Genomic DNA, 24,632 nt, shown 5'->3' with positions numbered 1-24,632 from the left:
ACCATTTAAGTATGAATAATTTTTGAGCACAGGACATTCAGCTGAACATTCCTAGCAACACCTTTAATGAATTCACAATTCACAAATTATTTAGGTTTCACATTCCTGCTCAGCATTAATACTTTTTTCACAGCTCATTTGTAGAAACAAACAAACTTTGACCACTATTTGATCTCTATAAAATATTTTTTGCTATTTTTTTAAATAGCATATAGCTTACTCAGAATATGAACAGGCTTGTTTTAGTGATCATTTTGACTTACTTATTAAAGCAAAATCAAATTTGGGAAAACAAAACTGAGAGGAGTGGTTGATACACCAGATGGTTGTGCTGCCAGAGGGACCTGGCCAGGCTGGAGAAATGGCTGACAGGAACCTCATGAAGTTCAACAAAGGGAAATGCCAAGTCCTGCACCTGGGGAGGAATAACCCCATGCTCCAGTACAGGCTGCAGGCTGACCAGCTGGAAAAGTAGCTTTGCAGAAAAGGCCCCGAGTGTCCTGGTGGACAGCCGGTTGAACACGAGCCGGCAATGTACCCTCGTAGCAAAGGCGGCCAACACCATCCAGGGCTGCGTTAGGAGGTCGAGGGAGGGGACCCTTCCCCTCTATTCAGCCCTGGTGAGGCCACATCTCGAGTGCTGGATCCCGCTGGAGTACTGGGTTAAACATGGGAACAGGTTGCCCAGAGAGGTTGTGGAGTCTCCATCCTCGGAGATATTCAAAACCCAGACATGGCCTGGGCAACCTCCTCCAGGTGAGCCTCCTTGAGCAGGGGGGTTGGACCAGACGATCTCCAAAGCTCCCTTCCAACCTCAGCAACTCTGTGAAATTCTGCTTCATGCATGTTAGACACTTCAGTATATTTAGCTTCACCTTTTCTTGGAGGATGGAGAGGGACAGTACAAGAACGGGGATATCAGTTTTGTAGATCAGTTTCAAAAATCTGCAAAAGTGATCATTAAAATTCTGTATTTAACAGTAAAAATTTCTGCTTCATGACAAAGTGAGTAATTGGATGGAAATACTAATGGCTACAGATAAAGCCAAAGTTCCTATGGTATTTTCAAAAGTAGCAGTGGCTTTTAGTCATCATGATGTTATGCCTACATTTTTATTTAAACTTGTATACAACTTGCATGTAACAGAAGAATGTGGAGAATTGCCAACAAATGTTTATTGTTAGTGATGCTTTAAAAAAAAAGTTCAAGGTGTCTATTCCAAACTGAAAGCTAGTTCTACATCAATACATAAAGCTGTAAAAAGAGTTTATTTAGTACACACAGTTATCCTATTTGTCATGCTATTCTCATTATGCTCCACCCATCATAAAAAATAAATTACCCTCTGAACCATCCCAAATTCCTAACCCACTCATCAGAAATAGTCTTTCAAAGCCATCACTGTTCATCTAGAAAAGCTGGGGAACACATCTGATGGCAAATCCTGCTAACAAACCCCTTCCTTTTCTATCACATAAAGACCATTATTTTAGCACAGGCGTTTCTATGTATCACAAGATCCATGGTACCACCAATGAAAAAAAGTCATTGCTTAGGGGTGACAATTTGATGGAATCAATTAAAACTACATATGCAAATACCAACAGTTTGTGCTCCACTCAAAGATAAAAGGCCAGGACTGCAAGTCTTTCTGCTAGCCCATTCACAATGTCTACTCCTTTGTATGATTATTTGGAGACTTTTGCTAAAACCAGGATTCTGAAGTCCTGCAAATAGAGAAAATGTGTCTCAAGAGTCAGGAAGCACAGGAGGCAGTCAAATAGCTGGCTAACTTCCGCTGTTGGGATAAGTAGAAGGGAAAAAACAACTCATAACTCAATGTAACGTAAGTATGCAATTTTTCTGTTTAAAGCCCTTTGTCAGTGCAATTTCCATCCTCCACAGAACATTACAAAAATCTATCCTCCTGCAGGAAATGTATGATATATCCACCATCCCTTACCTAACTCTCTGCAAACAACTGGTTTACCTAGTTTCCGCAAAGAAAGGCTGGTAGGGGTGTTAGAGCACTGACACAGAGTCACCACATAAACAGCAGGAGCTGTTTTAAGGTTTTATTGCTTCCATCTGCTTCTCTCTGCCCTCCCAGAGGCTGTAGCGCCCTGCCTGTGGCGCTGACTGAACACCTGTCTGTCTGCGTGCAAAGGTTGGCAGCCTAATGCAGATTGCTGTGGTTGCAAATTTAAGTAAATCTTGTGAGTAGTCACAATGGGAGGTATTAACTATTCTATATAAATATTTAGATACTAAAAGTCAAAATGATATGGTTGGCCTTCTGCATTGCCAAAATTAATGCTGAGCATCAGCAACTTAACTCCTCCAAGGGGAATAAGGACAATAAAGTCCATATAAATAAAATACCGTATTTAGGTAAAAGTCTTTTATGGCATTATGTAATGGTTTTCATGGTTTTTACTCTCAGATGTTTTGCATGCTACAAAGGACAAGAGAACCAAGAAATAATACGTACATCCACTTAGGAAAAGGTTTGAGTGTTCTCAGAAGAGGCTTCAATTTTCAAGCCATTAAGGCTTCCAGGAGAAGCAATTAAAAAACAAAAAAAACCCAACAAAAACACCACCACGTTAAAGAGCCCTGTATGCATATACAGCTGCTATCCAATGCCTATCAATTTCAAACACTTTGAAAGGCCATTATAAGAGGACTGGGACTATGCCCAAAATAGCACATTGGTGCTTGAACTGTCTGATTATTTTTAGCTTTTTTCTTCATAAGAAGCCTACAGGCATTCAACTGATAGCAAAAAGAATAAATTGCTAATACCAAAGAGTATTTAATTGCTGAAGCAGAAACTGATGTGTATATTTCTACTTTATTTTACTATCCTCTATCTTCATTATTTAGTCCAGCCTTCATCAGTAGGATGAGCCAGAGGAACACAGGCCTGAAAGGAATCTCTTGAACTGCTACTAAAATCTGCCCTCTTGTCCTTGATCTATAATATATTGGCTTACAAGTTCCATCCCAACAGTAGCCAGATTATTCTTTTCCTTCCTCTAAGCATGTATATATTTATGTGAAAGCTGTTCAGGTTAGAAGTTCACTTTAAACTTCAGGCTTTCTTTCTTAACTGACTATTTTATACCTATTTGTTCTTATGTCAACATCTTTTCTCACCTTATGATCCTCTCCCTGACCGTATGCTTGTAGAATAATCATACCTTAAAAAAAAAAAAAAAAAAAAGCCGAGGAGATAAACACACCAAGCTCTCACTTGAGAAAAAATACAACCAACCTATTTATTTGTAGAGCATCCTTTTTGCCCAAGGATGGCTGTGTAGATATCCCAAAAGCATCATAGGGAATTAGAAAAGAGGTAGTTACATCCAAGAATTACTTCAAAGTTGAGTGCTATTAGCAAGGAGAGTTCAATGTTGCAAGAGTGCTGATTTATAAGAATAAGATGAAAAATCTAAATGCAAACCTTTTAAAAAGCACATTAATACTTTCTGCATCCCTCCTCCCCTCCAAGTCAGATATTATCACTAACAATCTAGTAACATATTTGAAATAGCTTAAATCAGCAGTCATTTTTGAAAATTTAATTACATTTTTTCTAAAAAACAATTTTTTTTTCCTCTTTCATCCAAAGAAGTATCCAACACGGTTATCATGTTCGAAAGTAAAGACTGCACTGCTACTACAACAGTCCTTCTACAGTAGATCCATACACTCTTTTCTCTAATACCACAGTAAACACCCCTTGGTTTTCTACCTTGAAACAAATCATCTGATCAGCATTTTCTCAGGTAAGAASAGGCATTCGAGGGGACAACAAAACAAAAAAAGGTACACAGCTGAGTAAAGATGAATTTTATTGAAGTGATGGCCACATGGAAAGGACACCACTGCTTGGAAAGTCATGTTTCCAACCAAAACACTTTTATATAGTCAGACTAGCAATTCTGAAATTACTGCAACACATATTTTTACCTCTTTATACATGTTGTGTCTCAGACGGTGGGTGATAACTGCTGTTTGCAAGGTTCTGAAGGGAGGCATTTTCACAGTACCAGCAACAGTAGGACTATTAGGTGAAGTTAAGGAAGTATTGGTGCACCAGGTGAACCCAAGGCATAAGCCAGTGTAGGCAGTAAAGCTGCCTTCAGAGCCTCTTAGAACATCATTACAAACACAGGAGTTTCTAAAGATCCCTCCACAATTTCAGGATATATTTTTTATTATCAAATCAAAAGGATGGAGGGAGATAGGGAAAGGAAGATTAAGATTTAGAAGATAATCTAACCACATAGTCTCTCAATTATGCTTTGAGAAAAGAAGATGGGGAAGCACCTCTATTTCCCATGATGTACAACCTCTAATACTGGTTCCCTTTGGCTGTTCCCTGAACCCCAGATCCAACTAGCCACATCTGCACTACAGCCTTACAAGTTCTTGTCTTCCTGTTTCTCTTTTGGAGCATATTTAGCTTGCACAGATGGGTATCCCTTCTGTGGAAAGGAAGAATACAGAAGGCACATACTGTTGCCAGTCCAGTACAGGTAGTTAAAATGCAGCCACAGTGCACACCCAGGCCTGGGAACTCAGAAGCCCTCCCATTTTTGGTTATTTGTTTGTTTTCTACATATACTCTACACAGTGACAATAGCTAGAGTCACATTTTTAATGACTGTGATCTCCTTAGGCTTGGGCTGAAGGCAGGCTGACAGAAGAGTAAAATTTGGTCCTAAGCTTGTAAACTCTTTGGGCAGGGGTTACATTTTCTGGGAAACATCCTAACAACTATGGCACTGTAAAAAAAAAAAAAAAAAAAAAAAGCATCATAGAACCAGAAAGCAAAGTCACACTGCTCTTCCAAGAAAGAACACCACAATATGACAAGGAGCAGCAGTACTACTTATAATTAAGATTACTTTTTGACAGCAAATCACAGCTAGAGTGCTATACATTACAAATGCAAATATATGAAATATAAAATGTTTACTATGCAAAATAATCCTGCTTCCAGTCAACATTCTTCTATGCCACTTACTGCAAGTGCATTTTAAACCTTGATATATTTGCTTTCTTCAGACAGTAGCCACAAAGGCAAGTTCTGGCAATCTTAGCTATAGAATACAGTTTAGTAGCAGTTATTAAAATATTTTTACATTAATCTTTCAAAACCTTAAACTTCCATAATAAAAAATAAATAGTAATGCAAGAGGTGTCCATTACATTCAGAAGTACAATACTTGAATTCTAGTAAAATCAGTGAGCATGCAACTCCAACCTGAAAAAAGTCAATAAGGAACTGGTATTTCATACAGCCAGGGATATATGCTACTTACATATATTTATTCACAGTTTACAAAGTTAAATAATCTACAGTTCTGAAATATGTGCACTTTAAAAGAAGTTGTCACAGCTATTTAAAGATAGTTGAGCAGGTATCGTGCAGAAGAGACTAAATCAGGTCAGCAAACTGAATTTGAATTAAAAAAAAAAAAAAAGTCATACCATTTCACTCATGTGCTTCCATTGTTAAAAATCGCAGCAGGAGAATGACCTGCACTTATTTTTTATGCATATTTGAAATCCCTCTCCCCTAGCTCCGGTCTGGCATACTTTTAAATGACATTAATGGCATCCAGATGCAAATTAGAAGAGTTTGGAATTAAACATCTGAGATCTGGAGCAAGTCATGAATGTTGAGGATATGATTATGGTTTCAAAAGCAAGTGAAAGAAGGCCCGAATGTAGCCTCATGTTTACTATCTACATTTCCAAGCTGCAAATGCCTAAGAGGCTCATCCTTGCTCTCCCAAATGTCAGTTCTGTGATCTGAAAGTCCACACCAGGTGTTTCCAGTTAGAGCACATGGTGGGGAGGGAAGGTACTTAAAACCATGTGGAAAATAATTAAAATATCTAAATAAAGTCCTTTGGCTTTGTCAACTGAGTGCTGAAATATATATAAGAAGCAAAAAATGAAGAAGCCAAAAGCACAGTTACTGAACAGTTTATTCTCAAGGTGAGCTAACTTCTTCTGCTCTTATATCCAGATTAATCTCAATCCGGAATAAGGTAATATTTAAGAAGTGAGCATGATTTCCTCAAGGGCCTCAACTAGGATAGACAGGGAAGAAAGAACACCATTTAGTGTAAGTATGTATTCCAGGGAATGATTTAACACTGTAAAACAGCACAGAGAAGATGAAAATAAAAGTGTGATAAAAAAAATCAGAAGACTCCAGTTGGAAGATGAGCAGGATGTATAAGGAGATGTACACATTTTACTAACATACAAATAAATTAAGATAGTGAAAGGCAGCATGGGCTAGAAAGGGAAAAAGAAGACCGAAGGGGGGGGGGAAGCTGTGTTCATAATAAAAGAAATAGTTATATTGCAGTGATGTATTATTTCTTGAAAAAAACTGTTCCACTGAAGAGCCTAGAACAGAGCCTAAATCACCCGTGAAAAAGAGTTGTGCAAACGAGATGTGTGCAAACATGGAGAAGTGAGAGAGAAGGATGTAACTTCTTTAATCATGTACCTACTGGCAAATGCTCTTTCCTTTTCTCAGAAGTTATTCTTAGGAAGCTGGCTATAAATTGAGACTTTCCTTTAGTGTCTCTATGACTTAGTCAGTATGAGCTGTCTTTTCACTCAAGCACAGGCATCACTAAAGAGTGATGCTACACTTCTTCCTTGTCTTAAATGCAAACTTCCAACCTCAGTCTTAAAAGTCATAGCTTAAGCCCCTTCTTGTGAAGTTACAGCTCACTTACAACCTCTGATGCTTGAAGTAATATCCCAAGACTTCCACAGATGCCATTAATCTCTACTACAGTACCACACCCCAGATGTGTCAAGCATACTTAATAAAGTTTTATGCAGCTGTGACATTTTGTAGACCCTTGCCTTCCTATTTTCAATCTACCTTTAGCACAAAAATATAACCAAGACTAAATTTTTAGTCAGGTCAAAACAGAAAATACCATTTCTGTTTTGAAATGATCTTACATTTTAGAAGTATCACTACAGAGAGGAATTACCTTGATTTTTAGCTTCTTCAACATGCAGAGAATAGCATGAACCATACAGAGTAGTGAGCTGAAGGAAAATATGTGAAAGAAACTGTAAACACTTCAAAATTCTTTAAATCTGAAGTGCAGTTAATTCCAGTTACTACATTAAATTATGTTTTTAACCAATATCACAAGACCTGTCACAGGTGTGTCAAACTGTTTCCAAGTAATTTACAATCAATTTGTCACTTCTCATTATGCTTCTGATCTTCAGGGGKTTTTTTTGTTGTTTTTTTTTAAACATTTACAAGAGAACTAAGTAGTTCGCTGCTGTCAGGACATAAAATAGGACAGTCTTTCAGAACTACTGAAGGCTTCTTTCTTAGACTAGTCTACAAAGCTCAAAATAATACATGGAAACAAAAATATATTGGTCAATGCTACAATACCTCTGGTTTACTCCTCTACATTAAGATTTCTCTTTGTGCAACTGTGGAATATATTTAAAGACTGGGTGTGTCTACTGTCTCATCGAAGTCCTGACCAGCTGTGGAGGTACGAAGCCCACCCAGAGGGCCGTGAAGTACTTTCTTCCTCGCCTGAAGGAGAAGAAAAACATATTTTAAATTAAGTTTATTATACCAGACATTGAATCATTTGGTTAAGTGACCTTGATTTTTTTTTCCGCCCCTCTGTCAGTTTTCAAATGCTGTCCTTGTAAACCTGCTGATAAGGTAACAACACTCAGTACTCATACTCAGGTTGCCAAAGTCATGTACACGTATTTTACCACCATGTACGCTTTACTTTGGGTACTTAAAAGGGCTTCTTAAAATTTCCTTATCAGCTTTCCCCTGAAAAATTCAGTCAGCGTTCATTAACGGCGCCAGAACAAACATCCCAATTCTATGGATTTAATTTACCTCTCATCTTTCCAAATGCAAACCCTTTCATGCAATGCATTACTTTACTTTTAAGCACTAATAACTAGTGAAAAAATATCCCACATGAATAAGGATTGTGGTACTGCATTTACTCTTGATATCAATTTTTAAATAAAGTACAGGTCAGCTGCTAATGAAGCACAAGCAGCTACATGTTATTGAGAAGATACAGAGAATCACTTAAAAAGTTTAAGAGGACAAACCAGAAAATAGGGTATTTGAAGAGGGGCCAGAACACTATTATTCAGTCAGCTCTTTGGGTTAATTCCTTGCAAAGGCTTAACTCTTCTCCCTCCTTTCCAAGTCCCTATATTTCTTAAACTAAAAGCATGTTCTGTTGAAGTGATTTTCAAAGCTAACATATTGATACTAGATTGATATTAGATCTGCAATACGGCCTTGTGAGGACCACTTTTAGCATCTTTTCAGATCATATGCCAAAAAACAAAACAAAACAAAAATCCATTTATAGGAACCTCTATTTCCACGTCACTTTGATAGAAACCTTGTAATTCTATTCAAAACATGAACCCATTAAATTTTTACAACTTGCTGTCATTTTTCTAAAAAACAAAAAGCAAACATAAACCTTCTCTTGTTATAAAAAGTCAAGCAAAGATGTATAATTGTTTCAGAAGAAGTTATACTTTACCTTAATTTTATTTATACTTTGGAGGTATTTGTTCTGTTTTATGAAAGGATGAATACTAACTCCCTGGTTTATTGCTAGCTCATTGGCACTGAGAAAAAAACAAAGTGGAATAGCACAAAGGTCTACATAAATTAAAGTACAAAGCCTCAGTTGTCTTTTCTATATTCACTTCTCTTTTTTATGACAGTGTTTTGAAGTGAGCATACCTTGGGCAATTGCAACTAGCTTTCCTTTCTCTTCTGGGCTGAGCTGCAGCATGGTATCTATTACTGGAAGAAGCCTCTCTCTCTCACTTCCCGACTTTAGAAATATAAATTGCAATAGAACATTCTTCAAGTATTCTAGGTTAGCCACAGACTTTTCTCTCTCTTGATTTCTTTCCAATCTTCTTATTTCATTCTTAAGAAGCTGCAGATGAAAAAACATGCAATATTCTTTGCTTCATATAACAGATAATTGAACAAAGGCCTTTTGAAGAACAGAGCAAGTTATGCAGCCTGCTTCTGAAAGAGTAACATGAGCACAGCAACATACTTGGGACAGAAGCCCCATGAAACCCGAAAATGTGATAATATCGTCCAGAAATAATTTCTTATTGATCTAAAATAAGTTATTCTACTTAAGAGATATAGTATTAACTATTCAATTTCAGTGATCAGGATTAAAAGTTGAACAGTTAAAACAAGCAACATGGAACAAAGGTTTAACAAAATTATCATTAATTATGAAGCTATTTATATAAGAAAGCTTAGCATGTTTAGCTAATAGGTGGCTTCAAAAATGTTCACAGAAAGCTCAGGGAGGTACAATCAAATCAAACCAAACTCTATTAGTACCTGTATATCTTCAAACATCTTTTAACTTAAAACAGTTAAAAGGGGTTACAGAAAGAGAAACCTGACATAACATTTCTCTTTGCATATACCGCTTTTATCTGAGTGAAAACAGCAAAAGGCACTTTATTAGATGTTAAAACCCCAGATTCTGGGGGTTTTGATAGTAGTTTTTAAACAGCCACCCCATCCCCCCAAAACCCTTAGAAACTAGAAAAAAATCGAGGCAGACTTTGGAAGTGTTAATTAGTCCTACAGAATAAAGCACAGACACCCCCAGCCAAATTAACTTTTTTTAATCACCTAATTTTTAAATACTGCAATTTTCTGAAATATATTTGGTATTAAACATTTGGTCTGGGACATAGACTGTAGGAGTTAGAGCTGTTCCCACATTTCCAGCATGTCTGCTAACCTTGATTTGTTCCATTAAGATTGCATTGGTTGCTTCTGATTCACGAAGTAATTCATTCAAGTGATCAGCACTCTTTGCTGTTGTGTTTAGCTTCTGAATCAGTTCATCCTTGGTCAGCTCTGTTTGCCACTGAGATGGCTCTGCAATTAATTGGAAAAGAAAACTGAGAAAAGGATAAGCCACGTGCATTTACTTTATGATACTAAATTAACATTAGGACTTTATTAATGTAGTTTTAGGTCTATACAGGAAATGAAATCCAAGCAAAGTTGGACTTCAAAATTAACAGCCATCATTGCTGCTGCTGCATGCTCAGTTTGTTACCTACTTTTGTATATGTAAGTGTATTAGAAGCAGATCGGTAAATCAGTTCAAAGTAAGCCAGGATATATGGTTTTGTTTTAACCCTCGTTTCTAATCCATAGATGGGAACTTTCAACATTTCTCCAGAAGCTTTCAATAGACTTCTTAAACCTGATTATATGCTACCATATATTTTCCTACTTTTTAGGACTCTTAAGACATCATTCTTCATGCTGGCTTTCATTTTCCTAAAAAACCTAATCAATGAATTCCTGTTCTACTTGGCCACATTAAGACAAACAGACATTACATCCTTTCATTAAATGAATTAGATCAACATGTAATTGTCTCAAGTAGAGACTAGTCCAGAATACTCCAACTCCTTTAACTATTCACTGACTTACTGACTCATCCATTCTTTTCCCTTTAGGAAGTCAATATATACGGAATCTTCAAATCATAAAATCCTGTAGCAAAGTTTTATTGTTAGCCCTCACTCAAGGACAAAAACCATATTGAAATTCAGGACACCGTACACTCAGTGGCACTAAATAGACTGGTGTCTTGCACCTAAAAGCATGAAAACATAATCTTCTCAGATATTTTAAGGGTACAAATTTCTGCAACTTATATATAGGCAAGTGCTTTAAAAAGCCACACATTCTACTTACCATGTTTTGCTTCTGGGGAGTTCAGAAGTTGTTCCAAGGATGGTACATAGGTGCTGGCAGAAGAGACAGACTCTGTGTCAGTTGTTTCCATACCTTCTCCCTCTTCCCTAGCTACAGCATGCATATCAAGAACAGGAAGGTCAGTGTTTCGCCGTTCTCTTAAGTTCTTCATTGCTGGATTTGAAACAGCTGGACCTGAAAGATATCCACTGATGTTTGTCATCAGAAGGAAACTGACTGGGCTACTTCATAGGTGTGACTGTCTTAAATTATAGAGGAGTATATAAAATGCAGCCTTTTAAAAGGCAGGGGGAGGAAAGGTGAAGAAGAGGGAGAAAACAGGATACACACCCACCATTTACAATAAAAAACATAGCCTTTCACCTCCAAATAACCATTTAAATCAAAGCCATTTTCTAAATCTGCACTTGATTAGCAATGTTAACTTCATGCAATTCTGCCCGCAGATGTGTTGTAGCTATGACAGAGCACCAAGTGTTCTTCACGCAAAATAGAATTAGCTTCTTTGAACCAGTCCTGCAGGTGACGTAAATAAGCCTGTTTATTACTTTGCATGTTGTCCTGCTGCTGCAGCGTAATCAGTTACTGCACTACAGTTAGGGGACAGTAACACATGGAAAGAGTAATTTCTTGAACTGCTACCGCTGCTTGGCAAACAAATGTCTGACTACATCCTAAATAGCAACTTTAAAAATAAAAGTATAAATGTAAAAATAAATATATAAAAAGATATTAAGTATAAAATTGTGCGCTATATGTTAATTATATAAAAATATATAAAAATATAAATAGAAAAATATAAAAAAGCACTTCAGCTTGACACAGTAAAATAAAAAGTTAAAAGACTCAAATAGCAAATGTACCAATAACGAACAATGTTAAAACAGCTACAGTGCAATCATAAACTTTAAGAATTTAGGCGAAGTCCAGTAAACACTCCAAAATCTGAGACAAATTGATAAGAGCACCACATCATTACAAGATGATTTTCTTCCACCTTTCTGATGATGCAGATACTGCAGAAAAGAGAAGTGATGCTGATTCTGAAGTGGCAGTAATAACAAAGACCCTTTCTTTACTTGCTATTGGTGGATTGATATGTCATGCTGCAAATTCTCTGGAAAAAGTTTCATGTATATTAGAGACTCGCCCATAGCAGTGAAATTTCAGACTCTGTCTCAGGCACACAAATTTCTATCTATCCCAAGAAAACCTGGTTTTATGACTGAAAGTTACCTTTAGTGTTTGGTTCACTCTTGAGTTGGAAGAGCTGGGCTTCTACCCTGGACAGTTGTTGCTGAAGTGTCTCTACTGTCTTCCTGTGCTCTTCTTGCAGGTTCCTGACTTGATCTCTGAAATTGTTCCGGAGAGCTTCATTCTGGGCTGTCAGCTGACTCAAAGTCTGGGCATGCTCTGTTTTCATGACCATGTTCTCAGACTGTATTGTGCAGAGCCTGAAAACAGTGCATACGCAAAACAAGAAACAACAAAAAACTGACAGTGAATTTTACATGTCACAGCTTTTAGAATAGTAGTTTTAATTTTCATGTCTATAATTGTGTAACTTTTTCTCATTTAAATTTCTCTTTTCAAAAGGCAATTCTAAGACTGAAAATATTATATTTATTCCCTATCATACAAATGCACTGTGCTAAATAAATACTTGGTTTCTATTTCAGAATACAAAATGCAAAGATCTTTAGAAAAAAAATGTAAGTATTGGAAACACTCTGGTTTACACATTCTTAAAATCTGAAACTGCAGCATGACTGTTCACTAGTGTTGTACAGGCCAGGTCACTTATCTTGTATTTTTCTTCCTTTAACATTTCTTTACCAAACATTTATGCAGGACTTTTGAAAACGTAAGGTTCTAAGAAGCTAAGTTGGATTTTTTTAGCTTCAAAATCCACTGCAAAAAAGGGCAGAAGAGTGCAGTTGTATGCAAAAAAACAGCCCATACTACAGCAATTGTACTTGGTTTGAAGGCACTCTAGAAGCAAGATAATACTATCAAGAGCAATTAAACAAGTGCATGTATGGAAAGACTAATCGTGGGATTTACCCTTAAAAGCCTGCAAACTGAAATCCAGCCTTAGCAGCCAAGAGCTAGTCTCTATGGGTATACAGGCAACCTACAGTGATATAGGCAGTTTCTAGACAACTGCAGAAGGCCACATTTAGTTAGTTACAGTGTATCATCACAAGGATACAAGGAGCACATAAAACAGTGCAAAGATAGACAATTAAGTCAAAAATTCCTAAGACTGAGCTGTAATTTCCAACAACTGTCTCATGAGAGTTTATTTGTAATCTAAAAAGAGAAGCAAAGGCAAGGAAAGGCTCTTTTTGAGAGCCCTAGTATTAGGTACCCCTGTGATTTTCAGGATCAGATACAGATGATAAGGATTTCTTTCATTTTGAGAGAAATAACAAATTAGGATTGTGAAAAGCAGATACTTCATTATCATCTGTAAGATAGCCATTTGGTGCACATAGGACTGGATATTCTGTCAATGAAATTGTTTGCTCTGCATATAACTAGGTTATTTCTCCCATAGGCAATGGTACATAAAATTTAGTGGAGTACACTAACATAAATGTAGTGATGAGCATCACATTTAAAAGTAGTTATTAAATTCAACACATTTAAAAAAAAATTTTTTTAAATGTGATAGTTAAACAGGAAGGTAGAAAACTTGCAGAAACCTCAAACTCTCCAATTGGCTGCTACATGGTTTTCATTGCTGAAACTTCTGAAGGTTGATGAAAAGTAGCAAACAATCCCTTTGGAAATTCCTTTAACTTTCTCAACAATTACACCCTTTCCTTGGGAAACACAGTTCAAGGCCAGTTGCATGCCCAGGCCTTAGAAAGTTCCCAAAAAACAAAATTTCTACACCTATTCAAACAATCATACTTTTCCCGGAGTTCTGCCTCTTTTGCAACCGTCTCTTGCAGCATCTTATTGTGTCTTTCCAGCAGGGTGTCATGTTCAGACTGCAATGCTTGGAGTTCAGCTGCATTGATCTGTAAATTATGCTGAGTGTCTTGTAGCTTAACTTTAAGTTGATCTATCATCATTTCCAAGTGTTCTCTACATGGGGAAAAATGAAAAGAACAGACTTTAAAGAGAGTTGTATTATTTCATAACCTACATTATATCCACAACATTTTGGGTAGCTGATCTGAATTAATCTGTTTTTTTTTTTCCCCAAGCATAACCGCAATAATCCTAGAATGATTATGATTATGAAAATTCTGGCTGAACTTCAGCACAATTGCAAATAGATTGATCATACCCCATCTGAATGGCTGGAAACACAACTAATGGGGTAGAAAGTGTGGCTACTGTAACTTTTACTTTGAAGAAGTTCAGAGGAATAAAACAAGAAGGAGAGTAATACATGGGATGCAGATGGGAAAAATCAATTTCTGCTTGAAAGGGAGGGAGGTTTTTTGTTTGTTTAATAAACACATCAGCTTGATGAGACTGAACACAGGAGAGAGGAGGTGGTTGGAGGAGATTTTCAGCAAAGGAATAGAAAGCAACATCAATCCATAAAAATGGGTAAACATTCCTGGTCACAAATCAAAATCGAACTTTATTCTCCTTTTCCAAGTCAAACATGTTCTTACTCTATGCTTTCTGTATTTTCATATGCAGTCGTGTCCATCATTTCCTAAGCTACATATTTAGTTAACCTTTAGAGTTGATACTCAGAAATCATTTCTTTGAAAATTGTTTGCCACTTGTTTATTGCTTGATTACTTGTCTACTTAGTTTCCAAAGTGACCCTCTTTCACAATAGCTTAACAATACCAGAACTTCTTAAAATTCTGCCAAGAAGAGAGACAAAGAAATACAACTTTTGCAGTTTGCTAGCTTCAGAGAAAAGAAGAGGTAGATGGAAAAACAACCCCCCCCCACACACACACACCTAATTCCGCTAACAAAACACAAGTCTCCCTCTGGTGGATTTTCAGCAGCAATTGTACATACTATTTTCAGAACTGTGCCAGAAATTACTTGTGACATCTTATGCATGAAGTTTGTCACCAAGGACAGCTATCAACGACTTACAAAAACAAGTCATAGGAACTTTTAGAAACAGATCTATTTGACATAGTATTTGGACAGATTTTCTGAAGTGGCTCTGAATTTATATGGCTTACAACTATACTTAAATGATTTTCAGGGAACTTCTGGCAATGCAACTTTTCAAGTTTTCCCTTATGTAATCACTGGTAAGATCCTATTATTTCATGAATCTGATGGGAAAGTCTAAGTTGATGATTGAAGTGGCAGCTAGAGCCTTATCTAAACAATTCTCAGTTCCTGCAAAAGTTCAAATGAACTCAGCTGAAGAGTAGCAATCTCTTAGATGGAAATGACTTTTTGCTGCAGTGATTTATGTCAGAGAAAATGACATGTCAATTTTACACAGAAAGCGAGGATTAACTCTGCTCATTAAAAACCGGGAGAATCCTCCCAACACTTTACTTCTACCTTGCACTGTGACAACAACAGGTAATCTGCTCAAAAATAAATCTATTTGAACAAAAGATAAATAAATCAAGGAATTAGAAACTAACATAGTACCAGTTATGGACTAAGATGTGGTACAGACTGATGACCTTCTCTTTGGACAGCTAGAGCCACAATTAGAAACTCAGGTTAGAGACGAGATAGCTCTTTGTTCCCTATCAACTCAATTTTATTCAAACCAAAGGAACTGGGAAAGCAAACTGCCTCCCTTCTGTCATTTAACTTATTCAAGCAACAAGTTAAACAGTGGAACTTGCTTGTGCTTGCCTTCGCTAGTCTCTGATCAACAATACCCAGGAATCTGTATTTGCTGTATGTATATAAAATAATTTTGGTTTTACCTTTCTTGCTTGGCTCCCTCAGTTTCTGTCTGAGAAGCAGATTTGTTCTTTTGTTGTTTTAGAACGTTATGAACACGGACTTTGTAGCTCTCAAATTCGGAAGTAACAGTTGCTTGTTCTACCTATCACGCAGAAAACAAACCCGTAATAGATTATGCTATTGACTACTGCCCATTTATTTTCTTTAAAGTGAAATGCATCTTGCATAAAATATCAAATAAATGAAGTACCAGTTGCATTTCCTTCTTTTGAATGGATAATTAAAATAACAATCCTAACAGAACATATTTCTTTAGTTTTTAATCAAAGAGTGTAAAAAAACTTGAAAAATAAATATAAGAGAACACTGATATTATAACATACCAGTTGTCAAAAAATTATCTTGCAAATTCAAAAGTTACATTCAACAGATATTCACAACCAAAAGACTATCAAACAACTTTAAGGGAATACAAAGATGGAAAAATAAATAAATAAATGGATAATCCTGTTTTCCTTTTCAACCACCCAGGTGTCAATTCAAAGACATATGAAAGTTATTCACTCTTTTGAAATGTTTGAGTCACTCTTGTACTGGTAACACAATGGAAGACATAATATTCTAGTTGACCTTTGTAAGGGTATTTGGTCTGTCTTCTCTTCTAAACTTACTCGATACATGAGTTTGGTTTTTGCAGACGTACAGAAAATTACCTCACAAAAAAGTGGCTTCATCCTTTAGTATACAACAAAAATTATTTCCATCTGAAAAATACCAACCTTCAAATACTCATGTTGTGCACTCCTCTAAGAAATCACAGACAGGTTTTCATTCTTGGCTCTTAAGAGAAGCTCATRGGAGTCACAGTCTCAGGTGAATTAATTACTCATCCTTGAGATTACCAAAATCCTCCTCTTGGATAACAGAACATTTTAGTCTGTTTCACTTCAGCTGAACTGGTGAGTGAATTTCCACAGTGCTGAGCCTAACTAGCCACTGCTCCAGCTCTTCTGGAGTCTGAAAGATTTGTGCGTGTTTTCTTTAAACTAATCTYTCTCTTTTCCGCTAGTCAAACCATGTTTGTACAATATTTCAAAGTCCTCAGGCATGCACCCTTAAATGTCAGCATGACTTTTGCCTATTCACCTACTATCTGCTCTGATGTCCATCTTTCCTTTGGACAAGATTTTCCGTCTGCTGTATCAATAACCCCTATTTTTAATATAGGGCACCTAAAGAGGAAGGCTGGTCTCCCAACAGCTTTAAGACACGTCACCATGGTAGATCTACACCCTGAATAGTCTCATGATATCAACAAGCAAGTGACCACGGATAAGTATACCTCAAGTCCTCAGTGATAAAGATGGCATTTGTGAAATAGTGATCCATATCTTCAAGCATGACTCAGGCAAGTTTCCTGCAGCAGCAACCACAGAGTTTGCCCATTTCACTTCACCTTCTTACAATTTAGAAATTTTTTGAGGCTGCGTTCAAATCTTGTTATTATTTATCTGCACCTCTCATGCAATAGCTTGTAGTGTGGTGCAGTAAGCTACATAAACACAGTTTCAACAGAACAACAGTCCTACTATATTCTGAACCTGTGGGTTTTTAATGTAAAGGCTAACTTCCAGGAACATCTGACATAGTATCATATAAGGCCAAAAATAATTTAAAAAGTAACTCAGCAGTAGTGTCAATTTCATGCATAGCTCAGCTTCCAATTAAAGAGCTGCTCATAAAGCAGTGTATTAAAAGGTACTTGCAAATTCATTTTCCATAAAGTAATTTTTTTAAGTGATAGCTATGTTAACTGTTCTTACATGGAGCAAACAATATTCCATCGCAGGGTACTTCTGTTTGTCTTTTGGGTCCCCCCCCGCTCCTTTTCTTTAACGACTTACTGCTACTTGTCTTTTCTCCACAGTGTATGTTTGCTGATCATCTTAAATAAACTCCCTCTCCTTCACCCTACCACAACATTTTCAGTTCTAATGCAGGCAAAAAGACCTACTGGAATATAAGATCGCAGTCCAGACGTTCCACCAGAAGTGGTGCATGACAGTCAGGACAGAGTCCATTTGTCTTTTATACCACTACTCAAATACTTCAAACGCTGGGATAATTCCCAATTTTTGACAGACAAGTAAGCAAGAGTAAGAGACCTGTAAAATATTTTTAGAGAAGCAGACACCGAGTAAAGTATATCTCCCTTTTAAAGGGTCTAACTTTATTTCTTCTACCAGAGTACCTGGGCCGTTCTGCATTCTTCTTGCAAGGCTGCAATTTTTAACTGGTAAGCAGCCAATGTACGCTGGTGTTGCTCCAAAGAAGTTCGCAGATGTTCCTGGACTTTATGCTTTTCTGATGCTAGCACAGCCACTTGAATCTGAAAAAGTCAGTTTGAAACTTAAGTCTTCAATAAGACAGAGATTTTTCTACACCCTTCAAGGGGATATGTCACAGGGCACATAGAATTCTATTATAGTAATTTCTGCACAAGTTTGGTGAATGTAAAATTAAAATCCAATTAAAAAAACAGCATAAAGAAGGGACATGGGTTGCGATGTGCTTAATTAAAAATAAAAGATGTTGTTTAAAGAGACAACTGAAGAGGAAAACACTGTGATGTGAGGCAGCATTTGTTAAGAAAATCATCCCCTCTTCCTTCCTCTCTGTTACCTTTCATTACATTCAATTCCTATTCTGTCCATCTAACAAAATTTACACAGACGAGGAACACTGCTACTAAAACTTCACTGATAATGTTTTTACTTTTTTTTAATTGAGCAGCTTCCATATTTAAAGAAAATATTTAAAATTTATCCTGGTTACACGCTTCACATTGATCAGTCTTCACTTTTGAGGGAAGGAGAAAGGAAAGAAACAAGAAGGAGTAAGCAGCAAGCTAACTGCCCTCTCAAACCAATGAACACCCTATACATCGAGCTTCAAAACACAACAAATTAACAACTTAAAACCTCATTCTCTTATTACAGACTTTTTTATATGCTGTTAATAAAAATTCCAAGGCCGCATATTGAGCGAGAATACAAAGAACATCATGCTGTATGCGTGCATCTATGCAGGCGCAAGCACACATATACGTATGCTCTTTTTTCCTCAAGTCATTATCATTCTGTGGAAAAAACGAGGCAAGGATTCCATACAGAAGTACAACAGCCCACGAACTGTGTATTTTAGAAGCTATCAATAGCACTCAGAGRGAGAAACCTGTCAGCTTGCACAGACAGACATTTTCATTTCTTTTATTTCCAAATCTGGTAGAAATTCAAACATTCACAATAAAAAATAAAAAAAAAACAGTGCACAAACAATTCTGTAGCAGAAATATAACAAAGTGAGTCGGACAGGGTGTTGGAGGGGAAAGCACAAGTCTCAATACTGTGTATATTTTAAAATAAACCAAATAACTTGAAGTATTTTGCCATGCAATGGGTAATAATGAAAAAGCCCACTGCCACAGGTGTTAGAGAACCCAGAAGCATAAGATGAGCTTAAAAAGGAAATTATTTTCATTAATGAAGGAAGATTCATCATTGGCTATTAAAACAGGACAGCTGGATGCTACCCATGGCTTAGGAAGGCCTTGAAATGCTTACTGTTAAAGCTAGGAGCTACTGCAATGCTGTACTTTCCTCTAGCTTCTTATGCTTTTGACATTCTGTCCAGCACTGCCAACGGACATGGGAATGCATCTGATTTTGCAAATCTTTCTTCCAAGCTCGTGAAGGTTGGAAATAAGTTGGGAGTAAAATAAACAGACAGAGTTCTAGCCCACTTATCTCCTCATATGCAATTAGCTTATCATCTTTGTCACTCTTTGTGCTTTCTTTTCTATTTCCACCATTTTCTTTATTCCACATCATCTAAATGATCCCATATACATTGGCAATTTAAAGCACATCACAGGGGAAACATTTGGGGGAAGCAGCAAAAAGACAAAATTAATTTAAGAAATAGAACCAGCGACCAGGTACTAAAAATAGCATATTTACTTATTCAGTAAATATTCCATCTGCCCAGTACAAATCACACCCTTATTACTTAAATAAGAAACCTTTTACTAACAAAGAAGTGAAGTTTCTTGCCTTATAGGCGTCCACTTGCTGTTGACTGGCTTCTAGCTCCCCTTTTAATGATGCCTGCAGCATTAGGTGGTCATTTTCCTGCATGATAAAATTAGCTAGTTAATTAAAAAAAAACAAACATAACCTCAGCAACTTAATAATTCAGCTACAAGTCCAGATTTTAAAAAGTTGGCTTAAAAATAAAATATATAGTCATGAACATCTGGACTTACAGCTTGTTTTGAATCAGCCAGTTCTTTTTTGGTTTTCACAAGCAGTTGTTTTATCCTGGCATTTCTTTCCTCATTCTGTTGCATAGATGACTGAAGTGACTCTAATGCAGAAAACAGCAATTATGTGCAAGGGAAACTTCCCCCCTGTATTTCCTTAAAGATATTGAAAAAATATTTAAACAAATTCTGACAGATTTCCTAAGAGAGCTGCAAACAATAGCTTGGAATAAGTTCAGCATAAGTATCACATAGGTTTCTAAATAAATAAAATTGCTTTAAGACTTACACTTAAGGATAGGAAGAAATGAAATTTTAAAAACATTAACTAGCAAAATTTTATCACAGTGGTATGTCAGATTGAAATCCCCTGTCAATTATTCATTTTCCAAAATTATGATTAAGTTAATCAGATACGAAATACAGTTTGAGTAGGCCCTTTGGCTTTTATTTCTGAGTACTAAAGTGACTTATGACCTAGTAAAGTTTATTTTATGGAAAAGGAATTTTGACTTTGTAACTGTTTAGTATTCCCTGTAAACCTTTCTCTTAGCCACTGACTTGAGAAAATGTTTCTGAATTGTATGTTACGCCATTACTGACTATACCATAGTGACTCTTGCTCTTTATTGTTTACTCACTTATCTCTTCCTGTAGGGTTTCTTGTTTCTGTTTCTGAATCCCCTTTTCTTGCTCAAGATCTTCTATTCTACTGTCTTTATCAGTAATCTTCTGATTAAGTTCTTTTACTAGCCTTTCATAATCAGCTATTTCCATATCCATCAGTGTACTCTTCTGAGCATCCTGCAAGTTATACGCAGTGAAGTTACAACTTAATCTGCCTTGGCTGCTGTGAAAGACTTTTAAAATATATTAAAAAAAACTATTTTCCCCAGCTAACAAAGTTTATAACCTATCCACCCACAAGCACTACCTGCCCACCAAGTATTCATACCTTCAATAAGTAATCTGTTTTCAAACAAGAGTCAAAAACATGGAAAAAACCTGTTACTAGTCTTAGCAGTTTTGCCAGTGAAAAATTTTCAGGTACTATAGTCCCTACCACCTTCATTCACTAAAACAAGAACAGCTTCTGGATAATGCACCAGGGTTCTGGAGAGTATTCCAGAGATCAGAATTCTACTCCCATTTCTACTCACAGTATTTTGCATAACCTAAGCTAAAAAACAATAACAAAAACAAACAAAAAAACACATCAGGTCTCTAAACACAAAACCAGGGATAAAACTCGTCTCTTCCTTTTTGCATACTTTGGGCATTAAGGTCCTCAGAACACAGAGGATATTTCAAGGGCATTCAGCATAGCACAATGGGCCAAAACATTTGGTAGTCAGTTAAGCACTAACATGAACAGCAACAATTACTCTACCTTTCTGGCCAGCTCTAGTTCTTGCACGGTTTTCTGGAGATGCTTCTTCTCCTTCCGAAGCTGCATCTGAAGCTCCTCTAGATCTCTGACAGCATCACTATGCTCCTGAAATTTAAACACTTTCCAGTTACACAGTCTGATTTCAAAATACATGTCAGCATAGTACACAAATTTGCGTGCATATACCACACACACAATGAAGATAGAAGTCTTCAAGAAATGACTGTGCACCAAAGAACACCTCAAAAGATCAGGGAGTGTTTCACATTCTGTCACAAGCCCTAATCTGCTCTAAGTGATGGGTTTGCAAAGTTGTTTCAATAAACAGACCGAGCCTTCAAAAAAGGCTGAGCCAGGCAACAAGAAAAAGTGTGGAATTTGTTCTATGAAAAAAGTAAACCCAATAGAATTTACAAAACTCTACCGAAAGTCACATTAAGTGAAAGTAATGCTTCATCCCATTTACCTTCTCTACAAAGTATTACCTTTGTTTTCTGTTCTTTTAGAAGCTTTTCAGCTTCCAGTTCTTTGTCAACTTTTGCTTTGGCTCTTTGTATCTCCAGTATCTGAGCTTCCAGCAGCTTAGCATTAGATTGCAGTGTTTCAACACAAGCCAGGAGGTCTTCATTAGCAGACTGTAACTGGTCATGCTAAAGTGATCATAGTGGAAAGATTAAGAAAAAAAAAGAAAAAGATGAATTTGTGTGCAACAAGATACTCCCCATATTTAGAAGACAAACACTGATTTCCATCCAGTTCCCTTACAAACAGCATTCCTACAGATACTTAACTATGACGTTGTAAAATCTTGTCCAGCTTAATTATTTTGAAAAAGATTGAGAAAAAGGCTAAAATAAGTCACTAGCATAGTTAGATTATTTTGTTCAGAGTATTCGGGTATTCTTAGTGTCCCGTACTTGGGTTACAATGGCAACCATTTTAATAGGTTTATTTTGACATCTTCCATGTTTTACCTCAGTCTCTATCATGCAGGTTAAGAAGGAGGTGTAAGTGAAGGAAGCTGCCAAACACTTAAACAGTGGTCTTGTTTACAAAACACTTTGTAACAACTTGAAAAATTCAACTCCATCATAATCAGAATATATGCTACAATTTTTCATTTCTTCCTATACTATTCACTACTATCTTCCATCTACAAGAAAACAGTGGCCTAGCTGTATCTTGAATGTAGTTCAGCAGTGTAGTTCTCTATGCTTGAGAGTTTGAATCTCAAATCCCAAAACTATTTCAGTTAGTTTTGCAAAACATGTCTCACAGCTCCTTAATTAGCATCTTAGACTCTTTTGACTTCTGCTACAGTACTCCACAATGTGCCCCAAAGTTTCAGTTCTTGTGAATGATGTAAAATCTCATGATTAATTTAGTATGTTTAAACTCTCTTGATTAAATAACAAAAACACATTTTGACCAAGAAAAAGTGTTAAGGTTTTTTTTCTCTTAAGGTTACTGTACTTAATGAGAAGTGTGTGTGKGGGGGGGGAGAGAAATCAGAAATACCAATGGAAGTTTGATGTTGATACAACAGTATCAAACATTGTGTACATTTGATACTGTGGGAGGCATCAGGTACAAAAAAAACCTGAATTATGTCCAACTGAAGCTAGTGTCGATCAGCTGCTCTTTCCTGTGAGTTGCCTTGAGGTAAATTAAACCCTTTTTGTTAAAGAGTGAAGTCATTCTGAATATCCATAACTTTGTTTGTCACAGCGCAAATAGACACCAGTTTTTTTGTTTTTTTTTTTTTTGGGGGGGGGGTAAGAATTTCAAGTAACCACCCAAAATGGACTTCGGTTATGAAACTACATATAATAACAATCACAGGAAGAAACTTCAGTTTAATAGACAGAATAATTTTTACTGTAATTATGAATAGCTCAGACACATATACAGAACTAACCTGCTGGGATGACATCTGTAGCTGTCTTGTGAGGTCATCTATCTGACGTTCAAGATTATTTGCTCTGCCTTTTTCAGAATCCAGCTGTTCTCCTTGCTTATCGTATTCCATCAAAAGGTTCTTAGCACACACATATTAAAAAAAGCCTTAACTTTTACTATATACATTGTTTGTCTCAAGTACATTTTAAACCTCAGGCACCTACTTAACTTATTGCAACATCAGAAATAGAATGAAACTAAAGCTATAGTTCCATTATAGGCTCTGGCAGAAATTCTTTTGAGTCCACAGAATCAGAGAGTAATTCAGGTTGAAAGAGATCTCAGGAGGTCTCTAGTCCAGCCTCCTGCTTAAACAGGATCAGCTGTGAGGTCAGACCAGGCAGCTCAGGGCTTTGTCCCATCAGGTCTTGAAAACCTCTCAGGAAGGAGGTGACAAAAAACACACTGGTCAGCCTGTTCCAATGCTTCATTATCCTCACGGTGAAAAATTTTGTCCTTATATCCAGTTGGAACCTCTCTTCTTTCGATTTCTGACTGTTGTCTCTCATCCTGCACTGCCATAAAGAATCTGGCTCCATTTTCTTTGTAACTTCTTTGTATGTACTGGGAGACTGCTATTAGGAACCACCTGAAATCTTCTCTTTTCCAGGCTGAGCAAACTCAGTTCCCTCAGCCTCATGCATCATGTATTTCAGCCCCCTAACCATCTTGGTCGCCCTCCACTAAACTCACTCCAGGTTATTAATGTCTTCTGTGTAGCTGGGTGCCCAAGACGAGAGGATGTAATATTCTAGATGTCATCTCACGAGTGCTGACCAAAGGGAGAGAATGACTTCCCTCAATCTACTAGCTGTGCTCCAATTCATACAGCCCCGGATGCTGCTGGTCACCTTTGGTACCAGAGCACACTCTCGGCTCATGTTCAGCTTGCTGTCTACCAAGACCCCCAAATTCTTTTCAGGAGAGCTGCTCCCCAGCTAGCCAGTCCCCAACCTGTATCACAGCAAAGGGTTCTTCCTTCCCACGTGCAGGACTTTGCGTCTGTCTTTGTTGAACTTCCAGAGGTTTCTGTTGGCCCATTCCTCCTGCCTGTCTAGGTCCCTCTGAACAGCAACCCTGCCCTCAAGTGTATTGACTCTTCCCTCTAGTTTGGTTTGGCATCACTGACAAGCATGCACTCTTCCAAGTCACTCATAAAGAAGTTAAACAGGACAGGTGCCCGTACAGACCTCTGCAATACCCCACTTGTTACTGGCCTCCAGGTAGCATGCAACCCACT

The 24,632-nt window shown here is 37.0% G+C and overlaps 1 protein-coding gene across 9 annotated transcripts in view; it reads right to left on the bottom strand.

Annotated features, from left to right (window-relative positions):
• Positions 1–418: 418 nt before the first annotated feature.
• GCC2 (GRIP and coiled-coil domain containing 2) overlaps positions 419–24,632 on the bottom strand; it is a 35,503-nt gene continuing 11,289 nt past the window's right edge. The window contains exons 10-25 of one of the 9 annotated variants that reach the window (XR_003251872.1): positions 23,352–23,471; positions 21,919–22,083; positions 21,434–21,538; positions 20,685–20,847; positions 20,047–20,147; positions 19,835–19,912; positions 17,974–18,111; positions 15,743–15,864; positions 13,773–13,949; positions 12,090–12,307; positions 10,833–11,027; positions 9,859–9,998; positions 8,817–9,018; positions 7,464–7,613; positions 7,042–7,099; positions 419–945 (exon numbers count right to left, since the gene is read on the bottom strand). Coding sequence is in view for 2 of the 9 variants with exons in the window: in XM_026055487.1 (XP_025911272.1) it covers positions 7,543–7,613; positions 8,817–9,018; positions 9,859–9,998; positions 10,833–11,027; positions 12,090–12,307; positions 13,773–13,949; positions 15,743–15,864; positions 17,974–18,111; positions 19,835–19,912; positions 20,047–20,147; positions 20,685–20,847; positions 21,434–21,538; positions 21,919–22,083; positions 23,352–23,471 (1,995 nt within the window). In the remaining 7 variants the exon portion in view is untranslated. Of the gene's footprint in view, positions 946–3,841; positions 4,795–4,879; positions 7,614–8,816; positions 9,019–9,858; positions 9,999–10,832; positions 11,028–12,089; positions 12,308–13,772; positions 13,950–15,742; positions 15,865–17,973; positions 18,112–19,834; positions 19,913–20,046; positions 20,148–20,684; positions 20,848–21,433; positions 21,539–21,918; positions 22,084–23,351; positions 23,472–24,632 lie in introns of those variants that run through there. The other 8 variants (XR_003251871.1, XR_003251870.1, XR_003251873.1 and 5 more) reach the window with 8 other exon arrangements.

This window comes from Apteryx rowi, unplaced genomic scaffold, assembly GCF_003343035.1.
Source record: "Apteryx rowi isolate R43461 unplaced genomic scaffold, aptRow1 scaffold_123, whole genome shotgun sequence".
Lineage (NCBI taxonomy): Eukaryota > Metazoa > Chordata > Aves > Apterygiformes > Apterygidae > Apteryx > Apteryx rowi.
This window is presented reverse-complemented; position numbering and strand designations above follow the sequence as displayed.